At 37.7% G+C, this 16,872-nt stretch overlaps 1 protein-coding gene across 3 annotated transcripts in view; it reads right to left on the bottom strand.

Moving 5' to 3' along the window:
- The window catches only part of LOC122789199 (solute carrier family 22 member 15-like), a 1,485,835-nt gene that overhangs the window by 123,254 nt on the left and 1,345,709 nt on the right, over window positions 1-16,872 (bottom strand). For all 3 annotated transcript variants that reach the window (XM_044056469.1, XM_044056468.1, XR_006362790.1), the window contains exon 11: window positions 15,533-15,700. In XM_044056469.1, the coding sequence (XP_043912404.1) occupies window positions 15,533-15,700 (168 nt within the window). The remainder of the gene's footprint in view (window positions 1-15,532; window positions 15,701-16,872) is intronic.

Here is a 16,872-nt window from a genome sequence, read left to right as displayed (position 1 = left end):
TAAAATTTTATACATATATATATATATATATATATATATATATATATACATATATATATATATATATATATATATATATATATATACACACACACACATACATGAACATATATATATATATATATATATATATATATATATATATACACACACACATACATGCACATATATATATACATATATATGGGAAGGCTATTCCATAGCATGGGCAGTGTCTGTGTTCTGAAGCAGTACCTCCAGCATGTTCTGTTGATTGTGGTAATGAGGTTGAGGTCTCTGGAGCTTGTGGTGCATAGGGATTGGGATTTCTTTAGATGTAGCATTTCTAACAGAGCTGGGTCAGACATGGCTTTCTAAGTCAAGCAGAGATTGCCTCTAAGTAGGTGATATGAAACAGAGAATAGTTGGAGTTTGAGTGTGTCCATCTAGGACAAGTGTTGAAGGCCTAGGATACTCTTTGTGAGGTAGTTTTGCCACCTCCCCAGTTGTTGCAGGTGTCTAGTGAATTGCATGCCAAATGGTGCATTGTACTCGATGATTGGCCTAATGAGGGAAGAGTAGAGGGAGACAATGACCTCTTTCTTCCTGGATGCAAAAACCTTAGCAATGAGTTGTGCCACATAGAAGGGTTTGACCACAGTGGCAATGTGGAGGTCAAAAGAGAGCTTGCTATCAACCTGTGTTCCCAGATCTCTTATAACTCCTTCTGTATTCAGTGGATTACCATCGATGTGGTAATTCATGGGAACTGGGTTTCTCCCAAAGGGGATGACAACAAATTTTTTGGCATTGAGCTCATGGTTCTGACACCAGTTGCTGATGTCAGCGAGGCCTTTCTGTAAGATGTCAACATCGCTTGGAGAGTTAATAGCTCCCAACTTGCAATCGTCTATGAACTTTGTCAGCCAGAGACCCTTTGTATTGGCCTGGACTTCAGAGAAGTAGATACCAAACAGGGGAAGACACAGGAATGAACCCTGTGGGACTCCACTCATGACTGGTCAGAAGTCTGACTTGGAATCAGCTACTTTCACACTGCGGGTTCTACCTGTGAACCAGTTTGCAACCCACCTAGTGACATAGGGGTTGATGCCTGGCTTAGTGAGTTTTTCTATCACCTAGCGTACTGACTCAACAGGCACTACAGACTTCTGTTGCTACTTTTACAACACCAGGAGTTTTGCCACCACCTAAACCATCGGAGAATATTCCGTTGGATGCTAGTAACAGAAATACAAGTGGAAATGCTGCAGGCTGCAGTTATGATGCATCCGAGAGTAATGAGACCACCGTTAGAAATCTACCATGGCGGCATGCAAGAGCCCCAACAGAACTGAGCAGAGTTTGGCATTGTCGAATCCATCGCAAGGGTATTTTTTGTTGAAAAACCCACTCCCAATAAGGGGAAGGTGCAGGAGTCGGTTCACAAACCCCAGGATACGGCGAATGCACAGCGAGGAAGAAGTGACAAAGAACAGGAAAGAGAACCAAACAGGTTTAGTACACATTATTTCCTCAACTGTACTAACTGAAACACAAATTTCTGTTCTTAACAGAGGTTTGACTTTTGTTCCGGCCCAGAAAGCAGACTTAGTGAGTGTGTTACAAGATCTACGTTTGTTTGGCAGGACCCTAACTTTGAAAACAATGTTTAACAATACTATGCAAAGTAACTGTATTTTTAGAAAGCCCAGTACTTTTGTGCCACCCACAAATCCCACTATTGAGTTATTTATAGACAATTGTGATAACTCAGGGAGAAGTTTGCTGAAAGACAAAATAATGTATTTGTTAATATGTCGACTGTTGAGAGACAGGCTTTGTTGGAATTAAGACATATGAATAGTATTGAGATACGACCAGCAGATAAGGGAGGTGGCATTGTAGTACTACACAAAGATATGTATGTGGAGAGTATGCTGAACCTTTTAAGGGATGAAAATACCTATACTTCTATATCCTTCTAAGGTATGGAAAAGTGTTGTTAAGGTACAATTTTTTGTGTTTGACCTATTAGTAACTGGGATGATTTCTGAACCATTGTTTGAATGTTTCAAAGTGGATCAACCAGTAGTTCCTATAGTATATGGTCTCCCAAAGGTGCATAAGAATTTATTTAATCCTCCAATGCGACCTATTGTATCTAGCAAAGGCTGGGTAACTGAACCGCTCTCAATATTTGTAGAAAATAATTTGCATGCTGTTCTGAATGATTGTCAGACTGTTTTGAAAGATACCAAGGAGCTTTTAAATGATTTAAGTAACCATTTGGATGTAATAACAGGTCCATGCTTTTTTGTTACCTTGGAAATAGAGTCCCTATAAATTCCTAATAGTTGGGGTATAGAGAATGTCAGGGAACTGTTATGTGAAAGTAATATTCTTAATAGCAAGATGGGACTTATTTGCACTCTCCTTGAGATTATTCTTGAAAATAATGCCTTCATCTTTGGCAACACCTATTACATATAGAAGGTTGGTGTAGCTATGAGCACTGCCTGTGCAAATAGCTATGCCAACCTATTGCTTGTTAATTGGGAGACCAAGTATATACTTTTCAACAATATGTACTGTGCCTCGATTAAATGGTACAAGCATTTTGTAGATGATATTTTTCTGTTGTGGCAAGGTACAGAGGAACGATTAAGGGAATTTTTGCAATATATAAATGATTTGAGTAGTTTTTTGAAATTTACATACAAATACTCACCTGAGGAGATTGAACTTCTAGATGTGAAGGTGAGTAAAGATGATTTGTGTTCTGTTTCTACTACTATGCATAGGAAGAGTGTAAGGAGGAATAATGTATTACACAATGGTAATATGCACTCTAACCATACCAAGCTGAATGTATTAAGAGGACAAATATTTCGCACTATGTGCTTGTACAGTAATGATGCTATGTTAACATTAGCTTTAGCTACACTTAAGAAAGAATTTATGGAGATGGGCTATAAGGGCAGTGTTACTGATTTTCAGATCAAGAGACAAGGGAGATGTAGACCTTATTTTTCTAATACTCTCCCTAATACTCAGACTACTCATGTAACTAGTATGGCTACTTTAACCAGTACTAGAACTGTTAATAATGAGATGATCAGGATGCCTTTGACCTTTGCAAGTAATATCCATATGGTTTGTGATGTAATAAGAAATAATTGGGATATCCTTTCCACAGTTCAAGAACTGAAAGGTGCGATAGGTCATCAACCCAGTTTCACATTAAGAAATAACAGATCCCTTAAAAGCCAGTTATGTTATACGCCTCTCTGTCCCCAGAACCATGCCCACTCAGACAGATCTGGGACCTATGCTTGTAGATGTGTGGCTTGTGTATGTATACACACTGGTGGGCATTTTTTATGTCCACAGTTAGGATTTAAGATAGATGGAACTTTCTATGCTGACTGTCAGAATAAAAATGTTTATTTCTGTTACTGCACTAAAGTAAGACAAATACAGTATTCAAAGATAGAATCCTTGAACACCTTAGAGACATTAGGAATGCTAAAGAGACCAGTGCTCTGGCCATGCATGTGATCAAAGAAGGATCCACACACAAGTTTAAGTTTCTAGTTCTGGAGATTCTATATAGTAATATGTGAGGTGGGGACCTCAGCAATAAAACTGAAGCTGTGGAGCAGAAATGGATTGATTATATGTTTTCAAGCTGATAAGCCACCAGGTTTAAATAGTGAAGTTTCGTTGAAACCTTTTTTGAAAGCTAGAGTTCTTAAACATTTAAATTAATTAGATAGTACTGCTGATTTCATGTGTAGATACCCATTTATATATTTTTTTATCATAAGTATTTTATATTTATGTTTATGCTTCATTTAATTATATTTGTATATTTTTGATATACAACTTACATGATATCATTCTGATTTTAACATAGTATTGCTTTAGTTGTTTGTATTTTATAAGATGTTTTGTAATTTTTTAATATACACAGGTTAGCTGTTCAGAGATAGTCTAAGATGAATGGGTTAATTTTGATGTTGGTAGTTAGTCCATATATCCCATTGGCTGTTTAGCATTTAAATAGTTGTATCCTAATGATGATTTTTGCATTGTATGGTCTGACGAAGAGGAAAATATCCGTGAAAGCGCTTTCCATTTCGAATTGGAATTAAAGGTGTGCTGTGTGGAACCATTGTGCTTGTTACTTATTTACTACTTTTTGTTGTTCCTGGTTCCTTAATCGGTTTACAGGTTTGGAATTTTTTCTTTATCTGATAGTTCCCATGGTCTGTAGTCACTCCTCCTTTGTGGAGAGGGATGACTGTAGCAGTGCAACATTCGGTAGGGACAAAGCCTGAGGTCAGGCTGTGATTGAACAGGGCACACAGGTGAGGTGCCAGTTCACTCTGTACAGCACAGCCAGGGATATTGTCAGGTCCCATAGAAGCTGTATTCTTGGCCTTGAACAGTGTTGTTTTTGCCTGTACAGCAGTAATACTGGGTGCCTGGAAATCTACTGGTATTGTGATTGGTCCACGGGGGGGGGATGTAAAGTAGCCACTAAATCTGTTGGCCAGTATACTAGCAATATCTGTTGGCTCGGTATAAGAGGTACCATAGTGCAGTAGCTCAGAGCAAGTCTGGGTATTGCCGTGGAGATTCCTTACTTAATTACAGAAGGCCTTGTGATTGTCTTTACTATCTGCTACAATTCTGCTTTCATAGTTACCTTTGGAGGATTTGATGACCGATCTCAACTTTTTGTTGAGGCTGATAAGGGAGTTTTTCCAGTCTTGGGAGTTCACCTTAGTCTGCATCAGTTTCCTCCTTCTGTTGTAGAGTTTGCTTAAGGCAGGGGACCACTAGAGTGGCTTCCTTTTTTTGGAGGAGAGTGTCTTGGTTCTATTGGGTATGGTGAGATCCATGCATTTGTGTATGTGTTTGTACAGTGCATTGGTGTATGATTCGGCAGTCATGCATCTATTCTCCATTTGCATGGATGCCGTGAAGTTACCCACCTCTGTTTTTAGGACCCCAAAGTTAGCTTTGGAGAAGTTTTTCATGGTGGTTTTCTTTGCAGGGGGGTTAGAGGGATGTGGATATCCAAGGTGATTAGTTTGTGGTTGGATCTAACCAGGGAGGACTTGACTATTGGCGTAGAGCAGTGGTCGCCCATGTTGGTATTTTAAGTCAATGTTATATTTATGTACAGTAACTTTAAATAGCAAAGGAATGTACTACTGGTTGTTTAGCACTTGTAAACACTCATTTGACCTGGATTATTGGTTGTTCCAATACATGTGACTTAGTTGATTTTATAAAGGAAGTGTTTTACCATTTCATTTTATCTGAAGAAGTCTGTCCATAGAGGCAGACGAAAAGCGCTTCAATAAATTTGTGTTTTTTTTTTTTGCTCAAAGCAGTCCTCCGGTTTTGCTTTTTTGTAATCATGTTAGTAATGACCAGGTCAAGGATAGTGCTATCTCTAGTGAGGGTAAGAATGAGCTGGTCCAGGGAACTGAAATTAATGAATTCCAGGAAAAGTTGGGCAAGTGTATTGGTACATGAGTAGCCTTCCCAGTTAATGAAGGAGTAGTTGAAGTCACCCAGTATGAGGGTGTTAGGTTGGACCTTAATATTCTCCAGGGTGCTTAGGAACGTGGAGTGAGAGTCTTGCGACATGGTTGGGGACCTATAGCAGGCTACGACCTGAATTGCTGTCTTACCCACTGTTAGCTGCAATGTAGGGATGTAGCTAGCAAGTTAGGCTGGTGCCAGGCAAGCAAGTCTGGTAGTCTCAAAATAAAAGTGCCAGCACCTTGGAGAGTCAAATAATAAAGTTTATTTTAACATCAAAAAGCTGATAACTAGACCGGTTTCAGCTCAAAGCTTTCCTCAGTAGTACATTGAAGTAATTGAATGAAGCTCTTATATAGCTAGAATAAGTAGATTCATGACCTCATTTCCTGCAATTAATTAAACATGAAAATGTTATAGTGATAAATCACTAAGTAATACATTATTTCACTAGCATCCATCTATGCATGAAATACATGTCTAAATGTCAATATAGAATAAACATATAATTAAAGCAAAATAATGTGAGAAAACATAAAAAGGGAAAAAAGTAATTATTTATACAATAAGAAATAAAATTACTTACTGCAAAGTCATAATTTGTCATTTAACCCTGGGGAGAAAAGTCCCCCTAGTTTAATAATCCATCTTCTCTCCTTGGTATTAAGAATATCGTGCCATCCTGATTTGAAAGAACGATCCCCCAAAATTCGATCAATGATTGTAAAGGTGAATCTGGCATTTGAATGTTTCATTGTGTGTTTATAAAGTGCATTGGTGATTCTGTGATTTCTGATGTCCCCTAAGTGTTCTGAAATTCTAATACGGAACTGCCTCAATGTCTGGCCAATGTAGAAGGCCTGACATGTGCAGGTGGCGAAGTAGATTATCCAATCCGAACTACAATTTCCGAAGAAATTGATGTCGTATACCTGACCAGTGTTTTTGCTGGTAAAACTTGTTGTTTTGAAAATGTAGTTACAAAAGCTACAATGGCCACAAGGGAAAGTACCAATGAGCTTACCTCCAGTGAGTGTCCTTTGTGTATAGTTATCATGCTTAGTGTTTGTTGTTTTTTTGTAATGGGAAAAATGGGAACACAAGGATTTGCCCTTTCTGTAGGAGAAGTAGCAACGTTCTCCTAAATAATTTTCTAAAAGGTGCGATTTAAGTATATTCCAGTGGTTATTGACAATGTTGATCAGGTTTCTACTATTTCGCCATAAGTCGAACCAATCTGCATATGTCGGAACCATTAGTTTTCTTGCTTGTCTTGTATTCTAATAGAGAATGTCTGGGTAAAGTATCACAAGTTTGGACCACTGAGTTGATGATTTGTGATGAGTATCCCTGGATAAAAATCTGTTGGTTAAGTCCTGTTGATGTTTGGTGAGGTCTTCCTGAAGAACATATTCTTCTTATTCTCATAAATTGGGATTTTGGAATATTTTTAGTGATATGTTTCGGATGAAAGCTGTTTGCATGTAGGAGAGTATTGTACTGAGGAAATTTTCTATAGACAGATGTTTGAAGTGTATTGTCAGTCTGTCTTTTCAAATGGACATCCAAGAAATGAATTTCATTGAGATGATGTTCTTCAGTAAATTCAATACCCCAAATATTGCCATTTAAATATTCCAAAAATTCCCTAAGGTATTCGTTGCCTCCTTTCCAAACCAACCAACAATCGTCCAGGTATCTCCTCCATATGTCTATTTCAGGTAAATATATATTGTGCATTGGATCGTAAATGATTGTTTCTTCTATGTATCCCATGAAGAGGTCCGTAAATGGGCGCGAAAGAGGCTCCCATGGCTGTTCCTTGTAATTGCCAGTAGCAATCCTGTTGGAAATAGAATACGTTTTTGGTCAAAATGTGTTCCGCCATACATAGTAGAAGTGTATTCATTCCTGGTGGATATAAATTGACTTTATATAGCCAGAATTCCAATGCCATTAGGCCTGCCCAGTGAGGGATACTGGTATATAGAGAGGATACATCCAAGGTGCACATAAGCCAGTCCGTGTCCAACTGTGTATCTGTAACTATCTGCAAGAATTCCGTAGTATCCTGTATTCTTGCACGAATAGATCTCAATAATGGTTTCAACTTTTCAGTAAGAAAGGCCGAAAGAGGTTCAGTGAGTGAACCGATGCCTGATGCAATTGGTCTGCCAGGTGGTTGTTCTATGGATTTATGAATCTTAGGTAGAAGATATAGATACTGTTTGGCAGGATCTTTAACTGTCAGATGTTTCTTTGTTTTCTCTGAAATTATACCATTCTCAACTGCCTCTTCAAGAAATAAATTGATTTCAGTTTGAAAACCAGGTGTTGGATCAATATCCATCTTCATATAGTGGTGGTGATTGGATAGTTGTCTGTAAGCTTCACCAAGATAGTAATCATTGTCCATAACCACAACCGCACCCCCTTTGTCTGCTGGAATGATGACAAGGTCAGTGTTGTTTTTAAGTTGTGTAAGGGCCAACTGTTCTTGTTTAGAAAGGTTATTGCGCATGATGTCTGTAGAACTGTAATGAAAATGTAAATCTTTAATAACAGCCTGTTGAAACACAAAAACGTGTTTATCCATTGGAGGCATAAAGGAAGATTTGTGAAATTTGAAGTCAGTTGATCTTTGAGTGTCATTATTTGAATCCTGCTGTTGAAAAAATATTTTTAAGTTAATCTTTCTGCAAAAGTCTAAAATGTCAGATACAAAAGTGCTCTCATCAATAAAGAAGCCTGGGATAAAACCGAGTCCTTTATTCAATAGTGCATGTTGTTGTCAGTTAAAACATGTTGAGAAATGTTAAGTACATTGGTATAATGTTCATTTACTTTATCACTGACATGAAGAGTTCTTCCAAACTTGTGACCCCTATGTTTTCTTCCTGCTCTATGTTTCTTACCCCTAAAGGGTGTTGCAATGTTCTACCCCTTTTAGCATTTGGAGAGTCCCCAATTGTGGATATATCTGTATCTGTAGTAGAAGATTCCTCCCAGATGTAATGTAACCTGTACCTGATTTCTTAAGGATAGACCTAGGTCTTTTTTTCCGATTAAAGGGCACACTCTTGGTGCCTTGAGCAAACCTGACACCCTTCTGTGATTCAAATTGTCTGCCCTTTTGATAGTCTTCTTTATCACGGGCAAATTTGTGTAATTTCTTACTTTTGAGACTGTTCTCCAAAGTGGAGGCATCCTTGGCTAGTTTGTTCAAACAATCCTGAAAATTGCTGTTCCCCTCATGTTGTTTGAGTATGTTACAAGTTTTTTCAACATCCTCTATATTAATTTTAATAATTCTTTCATAATAGGATAACAATATGTTGACCCTAGCCATAGCCGCTTCTTGTTGCGCTATTTGCCACTCTTTAATTAAAATCTCATCTGGATTAGCCACAAGTGGTTGTATTTTGCATCTCAAACCCCTTGGGGTTATGTTTTGTATTTGGTAAGCTTTGAATAGTTTATGATGCCAAATGTTGGTTCTCAATGCCTTAATTTGTTTTCCAAGCTTGTGGAAAGAATTTTCGCAACCGTCAACTGGATCAGTTTTGTTCAGAACATGGGTATTACTGTTGTCAATACCAATCCCAAAAATTTTTAGATCATCCTTATCGGAGCAAAGGCCTAATAATAATTTGTCTAGATCCATGACAATTGGTTGCAGTAGCTTTGATCCACAATAAACTGAGAATCCTAGTTTAAATTCAAAGCAGTAGGGTTCTGAGAACAAACTAGCCAGGGAGGAAGTTAAGAATAGCCAATGACAATTTTGAATCACAAAAGGGCGCAGGCTTGAACGGAATAAGAATGAAAACCGGTAGTTTTCTGTTGGTCAAAAGACACAAAAAATCTGTCTGAGGACAGTTCAATAAAAACCAATATAAGATAAGAATTGGGGAGGAGGGGGGCCCTTACACAACTTAAAAACAACACTGACCTTGTCATCATTCCAGCAGACAAAGGGGGTGCGGTTGTGGTTATGGACAATGATTACTATCTTGGTGAAGCTTACAGACAACTATCCAATCACCACCACTATATGAAGATGGATATTGATCCAACACCTGGTTTTCAAACTGAAATCAATTTATTTCTTGAAGAGGCAGTTGAGAATGGTATAATTTCAGAGAAAACAAAGAAACATCTGACAGTTAAAGATCCTGCCAAACAGTATCTATATCTTCTACCTAAGATTCATAAATCCATAGAACAACCACCTGGCAGACCAATTGCATCAGGCATCGGTTCACTCACTGAACCTCTTTCGCCTTTCTTACTGAAAAGTTGAAACCATTATTGAGATTTATTCGCAAGAATACAGGATACTACGAATTCTTGCAGATAGTTACAGATACACAGTTGGACACGGACTGGCTTATGTGCACCTTGGATGTATCCTCTCTATATACCAGTATCCCTCACTGGGCAGGCCTAATGGCATTGGAATTCTGGCTATATAAAGTCAATTTATATCCACCAGGAATGAATACACTTCTACTATGTATGGTGGAACACATTTTGACCAAAAACGTATTCTATTTCCAACAGGATTGCTACTGGCAATTACAAGGAACAGCCATGGAGCCTCTTTCGCCCATTTACGCGGACCTCTTCATGGGATACATAGAAGAAACAATCATTTACGATCCAATGCACAATATATATTTACCTGAAATAGACATATGGAGGAGATACCTGGACGATTGTTGGTTGGTTTGGAAAGGAGGCAACGAATACCTTAGGGAATTTTTGGAATATTTAAATGGCAATATTTGGGGTATTGAATTTACTGAAGAACATCATCTCAATGAAATTCATTTCTTGGATGTCCATTTGAAAAGACAGACTGACAATACACTTCAAACATCTGTCTATAGAAAATTTCCTCAGTACAATACTCTCCTACATGCAAACAGCTTTCATCCGAAACATATCACTAAAAATATTCCAAAATCCCAATTTATGAGAATAAGAAGAATATGTTCTTCGCAGGAAGACCTCACCAAACATCAACAGGACTTAACCAACAGATTTTTATCCAGGGGATACTCATCACAAATCATCAACTCAGTGGTCCAAACTTGTGATACTTTACCCAGACATTCTCTATTAGAATACAAGACAAGCAAGAAAACTAATGGTTCCGACATATGCAGATTGGTTACGACTTATGGCCGAAATAGTAGAAACCTGATCAACATTGTCAATAACCACTGGAATATACTTAAATCGCACCCCCTTTTAGAAAATTATTTAGGAGAACGTTGCTACTTCTCCTACAGAAAGGGCAAATCCTTGTGTTCCCATTTTTCCCATTACAAAAAAACAACAAACACTAAGCATGATAACTATACACAAAGGACACTCACTGGAGATAAGCTCATTGGTACTTTCCCTTGTGGCCATTGTAGCTTTTGTAACTACATTTTCAAAACAACAAGTTTTACCAGCAAAAACACTGGTCAGGTATACGACATCAATTTCTTCGGAAATTGTAGTTCGGATTGGATAATCTACTTAGCCACCTGCACATGTCAGGCCTTCTACATTGGCCAGACATCGAGGCAGTTCCGTATTAGAATTTCAGAACACTTAGGGGACATCAGAAATCACAGAATCACCAATGCACTTTATAAACACACAATGAAACATTCAAATGCCAGATTCACCTTTACAATCATTGATCGAATTTTGGGGGATCGTTCTTTCAAATCAGGATGGCACGATATTCTTAATACCAAGGAGAGAAGGTGGATTATTAAACTAGGGGGACTTTTCTCCCCAGGGTTAAATGACAAATTATGACTTTGCAGTAAGGAATTTTATTTCTTATTGTATAAATAATTACTTTTTTCCCTTTTTATGTTTTCTCACATTATTTTGCTTTAATTATATGTTTATTCTATATTGACATTTAGACATGTATTTCATGCATAGATGGATGCTAGTGAAATAATGTATTACTTAGTGATTTATCACTATAACATTTTCATGTTTAATTAATTACAGGAAATGAGGTCATGAATCTACTTATTCTAGCTATATAAGAGCTTCATTCAATTACTTCAATGTACTACTGAGGAAAGCTTTGAGCTGAAACCGGTCTAGTTATCAGCTTTTTGATGTTAAAATAAACTTTATTATTTGACTCTCCAAGGTGCTGGCACTTTTATTTTGAGACCACTGTTAGCTGCACCTGAAGTATCTCAGATGTGTTATGTTGGGCTACCAGTCTGGAGGTGTGTGCATCCTTTATGAATATGGAAACACCACCGCCTTTGGAGCTTCAGTCTGTCTTCCACACTCCAGATATCTGGAGTTGCTTAGTTTCTACCTTTAATTCAGATTATGGTTTACACATACGTACTGTATTCTCTAATTGGTGTGTTTTACCTGTTCATTTTTCTGCACAGACAGTGCAGCAAAAGACCCATCCTGGAATCTGCAATCACTGCCAGAACTGCCAATGGTGCCAAATCTGGGCAAGGGGACTCAAGTGCTTTTGTCTACCTACATGGAAAGGACAGTTTGCACTGATGTTGCTACTAGCATGGAGCTTCCCTTGCAGTGCTGGTGGGTGAAGTAACTACTACATAGGACATTCAGAAAATCTGCGGACATAGAAAAAAACAAAACAAACTCCATATGCTAAACAAAGTAACACCTTTTTACAGTTTCTGAAATGTTTTATATCATAAAGTGGTGAGGCAAGAGTTGCAAATATCAGGAGATGGCTATGACAGCTTGCAAGTGCCATGCCCACAACTTCTCAATTTATTAATACTAATTGTGTACTTTCATTTAGATGCAGCCCTGCAGTGTGGCTGAACTGATGTATGTTTAATAAAACTAGTATATAAAAAAGGAAGAAATTTTCCACTGCATTTTTTATAATCTTGTCATACAAGGAGTATGTCTGTGTGCATGTGTGGTGCATGTGTGTTGCAAGAATGTCAAACTGAATATCTCCCAGTAGTTGGAAATGTTGGATTCAGGATGTTCAAATGAGTTTAAATGCATAATACGTCATGTTCTACCACAGTTAACCAAAAGTACCTGATGTAAAGTGATGTAAGGCAGCAAAAACACAGTCTCTGGGAAAAATACTTTATAGCTTACCGAAAGACTGTGCACTACATTTTAACACCATGTCTACATCCTCTTCAACACTTATCAAACAGTTATCAAAATGGTTCACCTCTTCTCTTACGGTGAAGACAAAATTAGTGTACTTGTCAGTTACATTTCCAGCACTGCTTCTGCAAAAAGTGAAAATTACATTTTTCCTTCCCAAAAGCAGCTGGATGTCTCAAGAAAAATGCACATTGATTAATGAGCACATAAGGTTATTGTGTCTTTTTTTTTTTTTTGAAATGTCATATTGACTACCAATCTCTGAGAAAAAAAAGACTGGCAATTGGCACTATGTATGTCCAAGATGGAAATGCTTTAGCAACATGAATGAGTTTTATGCAAATGTACCAAAATATCTACGGTAGATATAAAAAGTGCACACACCCCTGTTAAAATGCCAGGTTTTTGTGACATAAAAAAAATGAGACCACAATAAATAATTTCCAAACTTTTCCCACCTTTAATGTGACCTATAACCTGTACAATTCAATTGAAAAACAAATCTGTTAGAGGAAAATATAAAAAAAAAAAAAAACGTACAATAAGCTGGTTGCGAAAGTGTACACACCCTTAAACTAATACTTTGTTGAAGCACCTTTTGATTTAATTACAGCATTCAGTCTTCTTGGGTACACACTTGCTATCAATTAGAGAGACACTGACTAACCTCAAATAAAGTTCAGCTGTCCTAGTAGGATTTCCTGACATTTACTCAGTTGCCTGCCTGCTACAGCAAAAGCCATGGTTCGCAGAGAGCTTACAAAGCATCAAAGGATCTCATTGTTGACAGGTATCAGTCAGGAGAAGAGTACAAAAAAATTTCCACAGCATTGGATATACTATGGAACACAGTGAAGACAGTCATCAAAAAGTGAAAAAAATATGGGACAACAGTGATGTTGCCAAGAACTGGACGTCCCTCCAAAATTGATGAAAAAACAAGACGAAACTGGTCAGGGAGGCTGCCAAGAGACCTACAGCAACACTGAAGGAGCTGCAGGAATATCTGGTAAGTACTGGCTGTGTACTACATGAGACAACAATCTCCTGTATTCTCCATATGTCTGCACTATGGGGTAGGGTTGCAAGACAGGAGCCTTTTCTTACACAGAAAAACACCCAGGCCCGGCTAAAATTTGCAAAACAATACAAGTCTCCCAAAAGCATGTGGGAAAATGTGTTATGGTCTGATGAGACCAAGGTTGAACTTTCTGGCCACAATTCCAAAAGGTACATTTGGAGCAAAAAACACTTCACATCATCCCCACGGTCAAGCATGGTGATGGCAGTATCATGCTTTGGGGTTGGCTTTTCTTCAGCTGGAACTGAGGCTTTGTCAAGGTGGAGGGAATAACGAACAGTTCCAAATACCAGTCACTTTTGTCCCAAAACCTTCAGGCGTCTGCTAGAAAGCTGAAGATGAAGAGGAATTTCACCTTTCAAAATTACAATGACCCCAAGCATACATCCAAATCAGCAAAAGACTGGCTTCACCAGAAGAAAATTAAAGTTTTGGAATGGCCCAGACAGAGCCCAGACTTAAATCCAATAATAAAATCTGTGGGGTGACCTGAAAATGGCTGTGCACAAGAGATGCCCTCGCAATCTGACAGATTTGGAGCACTTTTGCAAGGAAGAGTGGGCAAATACTGCCAAGTCAAGATGTGCCACGGTGATAGACTACTATCCAAGAAGACTGAATGCTATAATTAAATCAAAAGGTGCTTCAACAAAGTATTAGTTTAAGGGTGTGCACACTTATGCAACCAGCTTATTGTATGTTTTTTATTTTTTATATTTTTCCCCTAACAGATTTGTTTGCTTTTCAATTGACTTGTACAGGTTATAGGTCACATTAAAGGCGGGAAAAGTTTTGAAATGATTTACTGTGGTCTCATTTTTTTATATAAAAAAACTAGCATTTTAACAGGGGTCTGTACACTTTTTATATCCACTGTAAATGATCTGTCTCATAGATAAGCATTTCCTGCACATATTGCTTCTGCAAAAACTGATTCTAAAATGTAATGGATCCCATATATAGCCTAATACTCAGGTGATTATTTAATTGATATGCAGGCAGAAATGTTAGAGAAACATGAGTGAAATGGCTAAGTAAACTACCACATATGGACCAGCATTAAAAAGCAAAGTGGGTATAAGCAATAGAAATGGAGGATAAAATATAAAAATTATTAAAATGAGATCTAAAGATAATTGAAGAAATAAAGGCATTTGTTAGAAGTACAAAAATCTACAGGAAATGTATTAACCAAAATGTAGTACAAGATATTTAAATGTAGAGCAACAGTGAAGAAAAAAGCTACTGCATGCACAGATGTAAAACAGCAGATGAAATATCCTAAAAATCTAAGACTTGCATTAATATACAGAAAACAGCTAAGATTTTCCAGCTTAGATATGACCATCTTAAATTCACTTCCACTAATATCTTTTACAGTTGTACACATCAATTAATGAGCACAATAAGGCTGCTCTAAGTTAAGGAAAGATCCACCGTAACACTGCTATCCCAAAATCTACCTTCCTTCTATGCTGGTCACCTACCTTGCAGCGTTACTTTTAGGTCATTTGTTCAGTCTTAAGTTTCAATTATTTGTGTGCCTTTCCATCTTGACTTTACAGTAATTCCCAACTTCAAATGCATTCTGTATACAATTTCAGAATGACATGCATAAAATCAACACAGAGAAAAATTAAAATAAACAAATAAATAGAGAGATGACAGAAACCAAGTCATCTTCATGAAAATTTCTACTTTCAAAATTCCATCAACTTAAATAAGTACATCAGCAAAAGTAAAATAATTGAAACAATCAACCTGCACTGTTTTTTTAGCATCAAGGAGCTGGTATGTTGGACTGATCAGATCATCCATTCCTTCAGCAATTGGTTTATTGAGTGTTTCTGGAAGCAGTAAATCCAAGATCCCTGCAGATACTCCACTTACTCCAAATACTACAAAAGGCATGGACGTGCTAACAGACCTCTGAAATGAAAATAAATAAGAATTCACTCAGCACTGAATATTTAATTTATTCACAAAGAGTACTACAGCCCTTAATTTAATTCCACAGAAACTCTATGTCACAAAACTGTTTTAAGATCAACAACACAAACGTATGACAAAGAAAGTACAGTTGTGTTCACTTACCATAAATGTAGATGTTCAAGTGTATTCACTGTTGCAGTCATTACATTTGGGTAATCTGCTGGCAGGTTGCCCTCAGTCGGCTTGAGTAACAAAGTCTTGGGTCCTGCGTCAGTTGCTGTCTCCTCTTCCCTGACATCAGGTCATCAGGGGTATAGAAAACATGCAGCCGACGCCATTTTATTCAGTTTTTCTTGCCCCAGATATCAGGTGCCCCCCCCCCAAAATGGGGAGCAAGATTTTATATATATATATATATATATATATATATATATATATAAATATATATAAAAATAAACAGTAAATATATATAAATGCATCTTTAGAAACATAAACTTTACTTTCACATAAAAGCAAATACACCATAAAGCTTTTTTGTATAGTGAAGGAAAGAAAAGGTACAGAAAGAGGGAGGGCGGGTGGGTAACCCAGACTGCAACAGTGAATACACTCGAACATCTACATTTATGGAAGTGTACACAACTGTACTATGTTCTTCATGTTTCACTATTGCTTGGGTAGAATCCCAAAGCTATGGATGGGAGGATGGAACTAAACAGCATTAGGAGCGGCTTTAAGGCCCTGTAGAACTGCAGTGGCAAAGCCTGCCCTGGATTTGGAGAAGAGAGGCAAATGATAATGCTTTGTGAAGGTATGAACAGAGCCCCAAGTAGCATCTTCTAGAATGTCTTTGGTTGGAACCCATCTCAGAAAAGCTGCTGAAGTAGAGGCAGCCCTGGTGGAATGTGATCTGATCCCCTTGGGCACAGGTTTACCATGGTGCAAGTAGCAGAAACGAATGCAGTGGCTTATCCACTTAGAGATAGTCTGCTTTGATATAGCCTTCCCCTCTGACCATACAGCAAATGCTACCAGTAGTTGCTCAGACTTTCTTAGAGATTTGGTCCTGTTTAAGTAGAATCTTAGTTGTTTGTGTACATCCAATGAATGCAGAATCCGCTCCCCCTTGTTCTGCGGATTTGGGTAAAATGTTGGCAGGTGAATGGCCT

This window comes from Protopterus annectens, chromosome 14.part0, assembly GCF_019279795.1.
Source record: "Protopterus annectens isolate FY-2018-M chromosome 14.part0, PAN1.0, whole genome shotgun sequence".
Taxonomy (NCBI): domain Eukaryota; kingdom Metazoa; phylum Chordata; order Ceratodontiformes; family Protopteridae; genus Protopterus; species Protopterus annectens.
The sequence above is the reverse complement of the archived record's forward strand: the minus strand, read 5'-3'. Positions and strand labels throughout refer to the sequence as shown.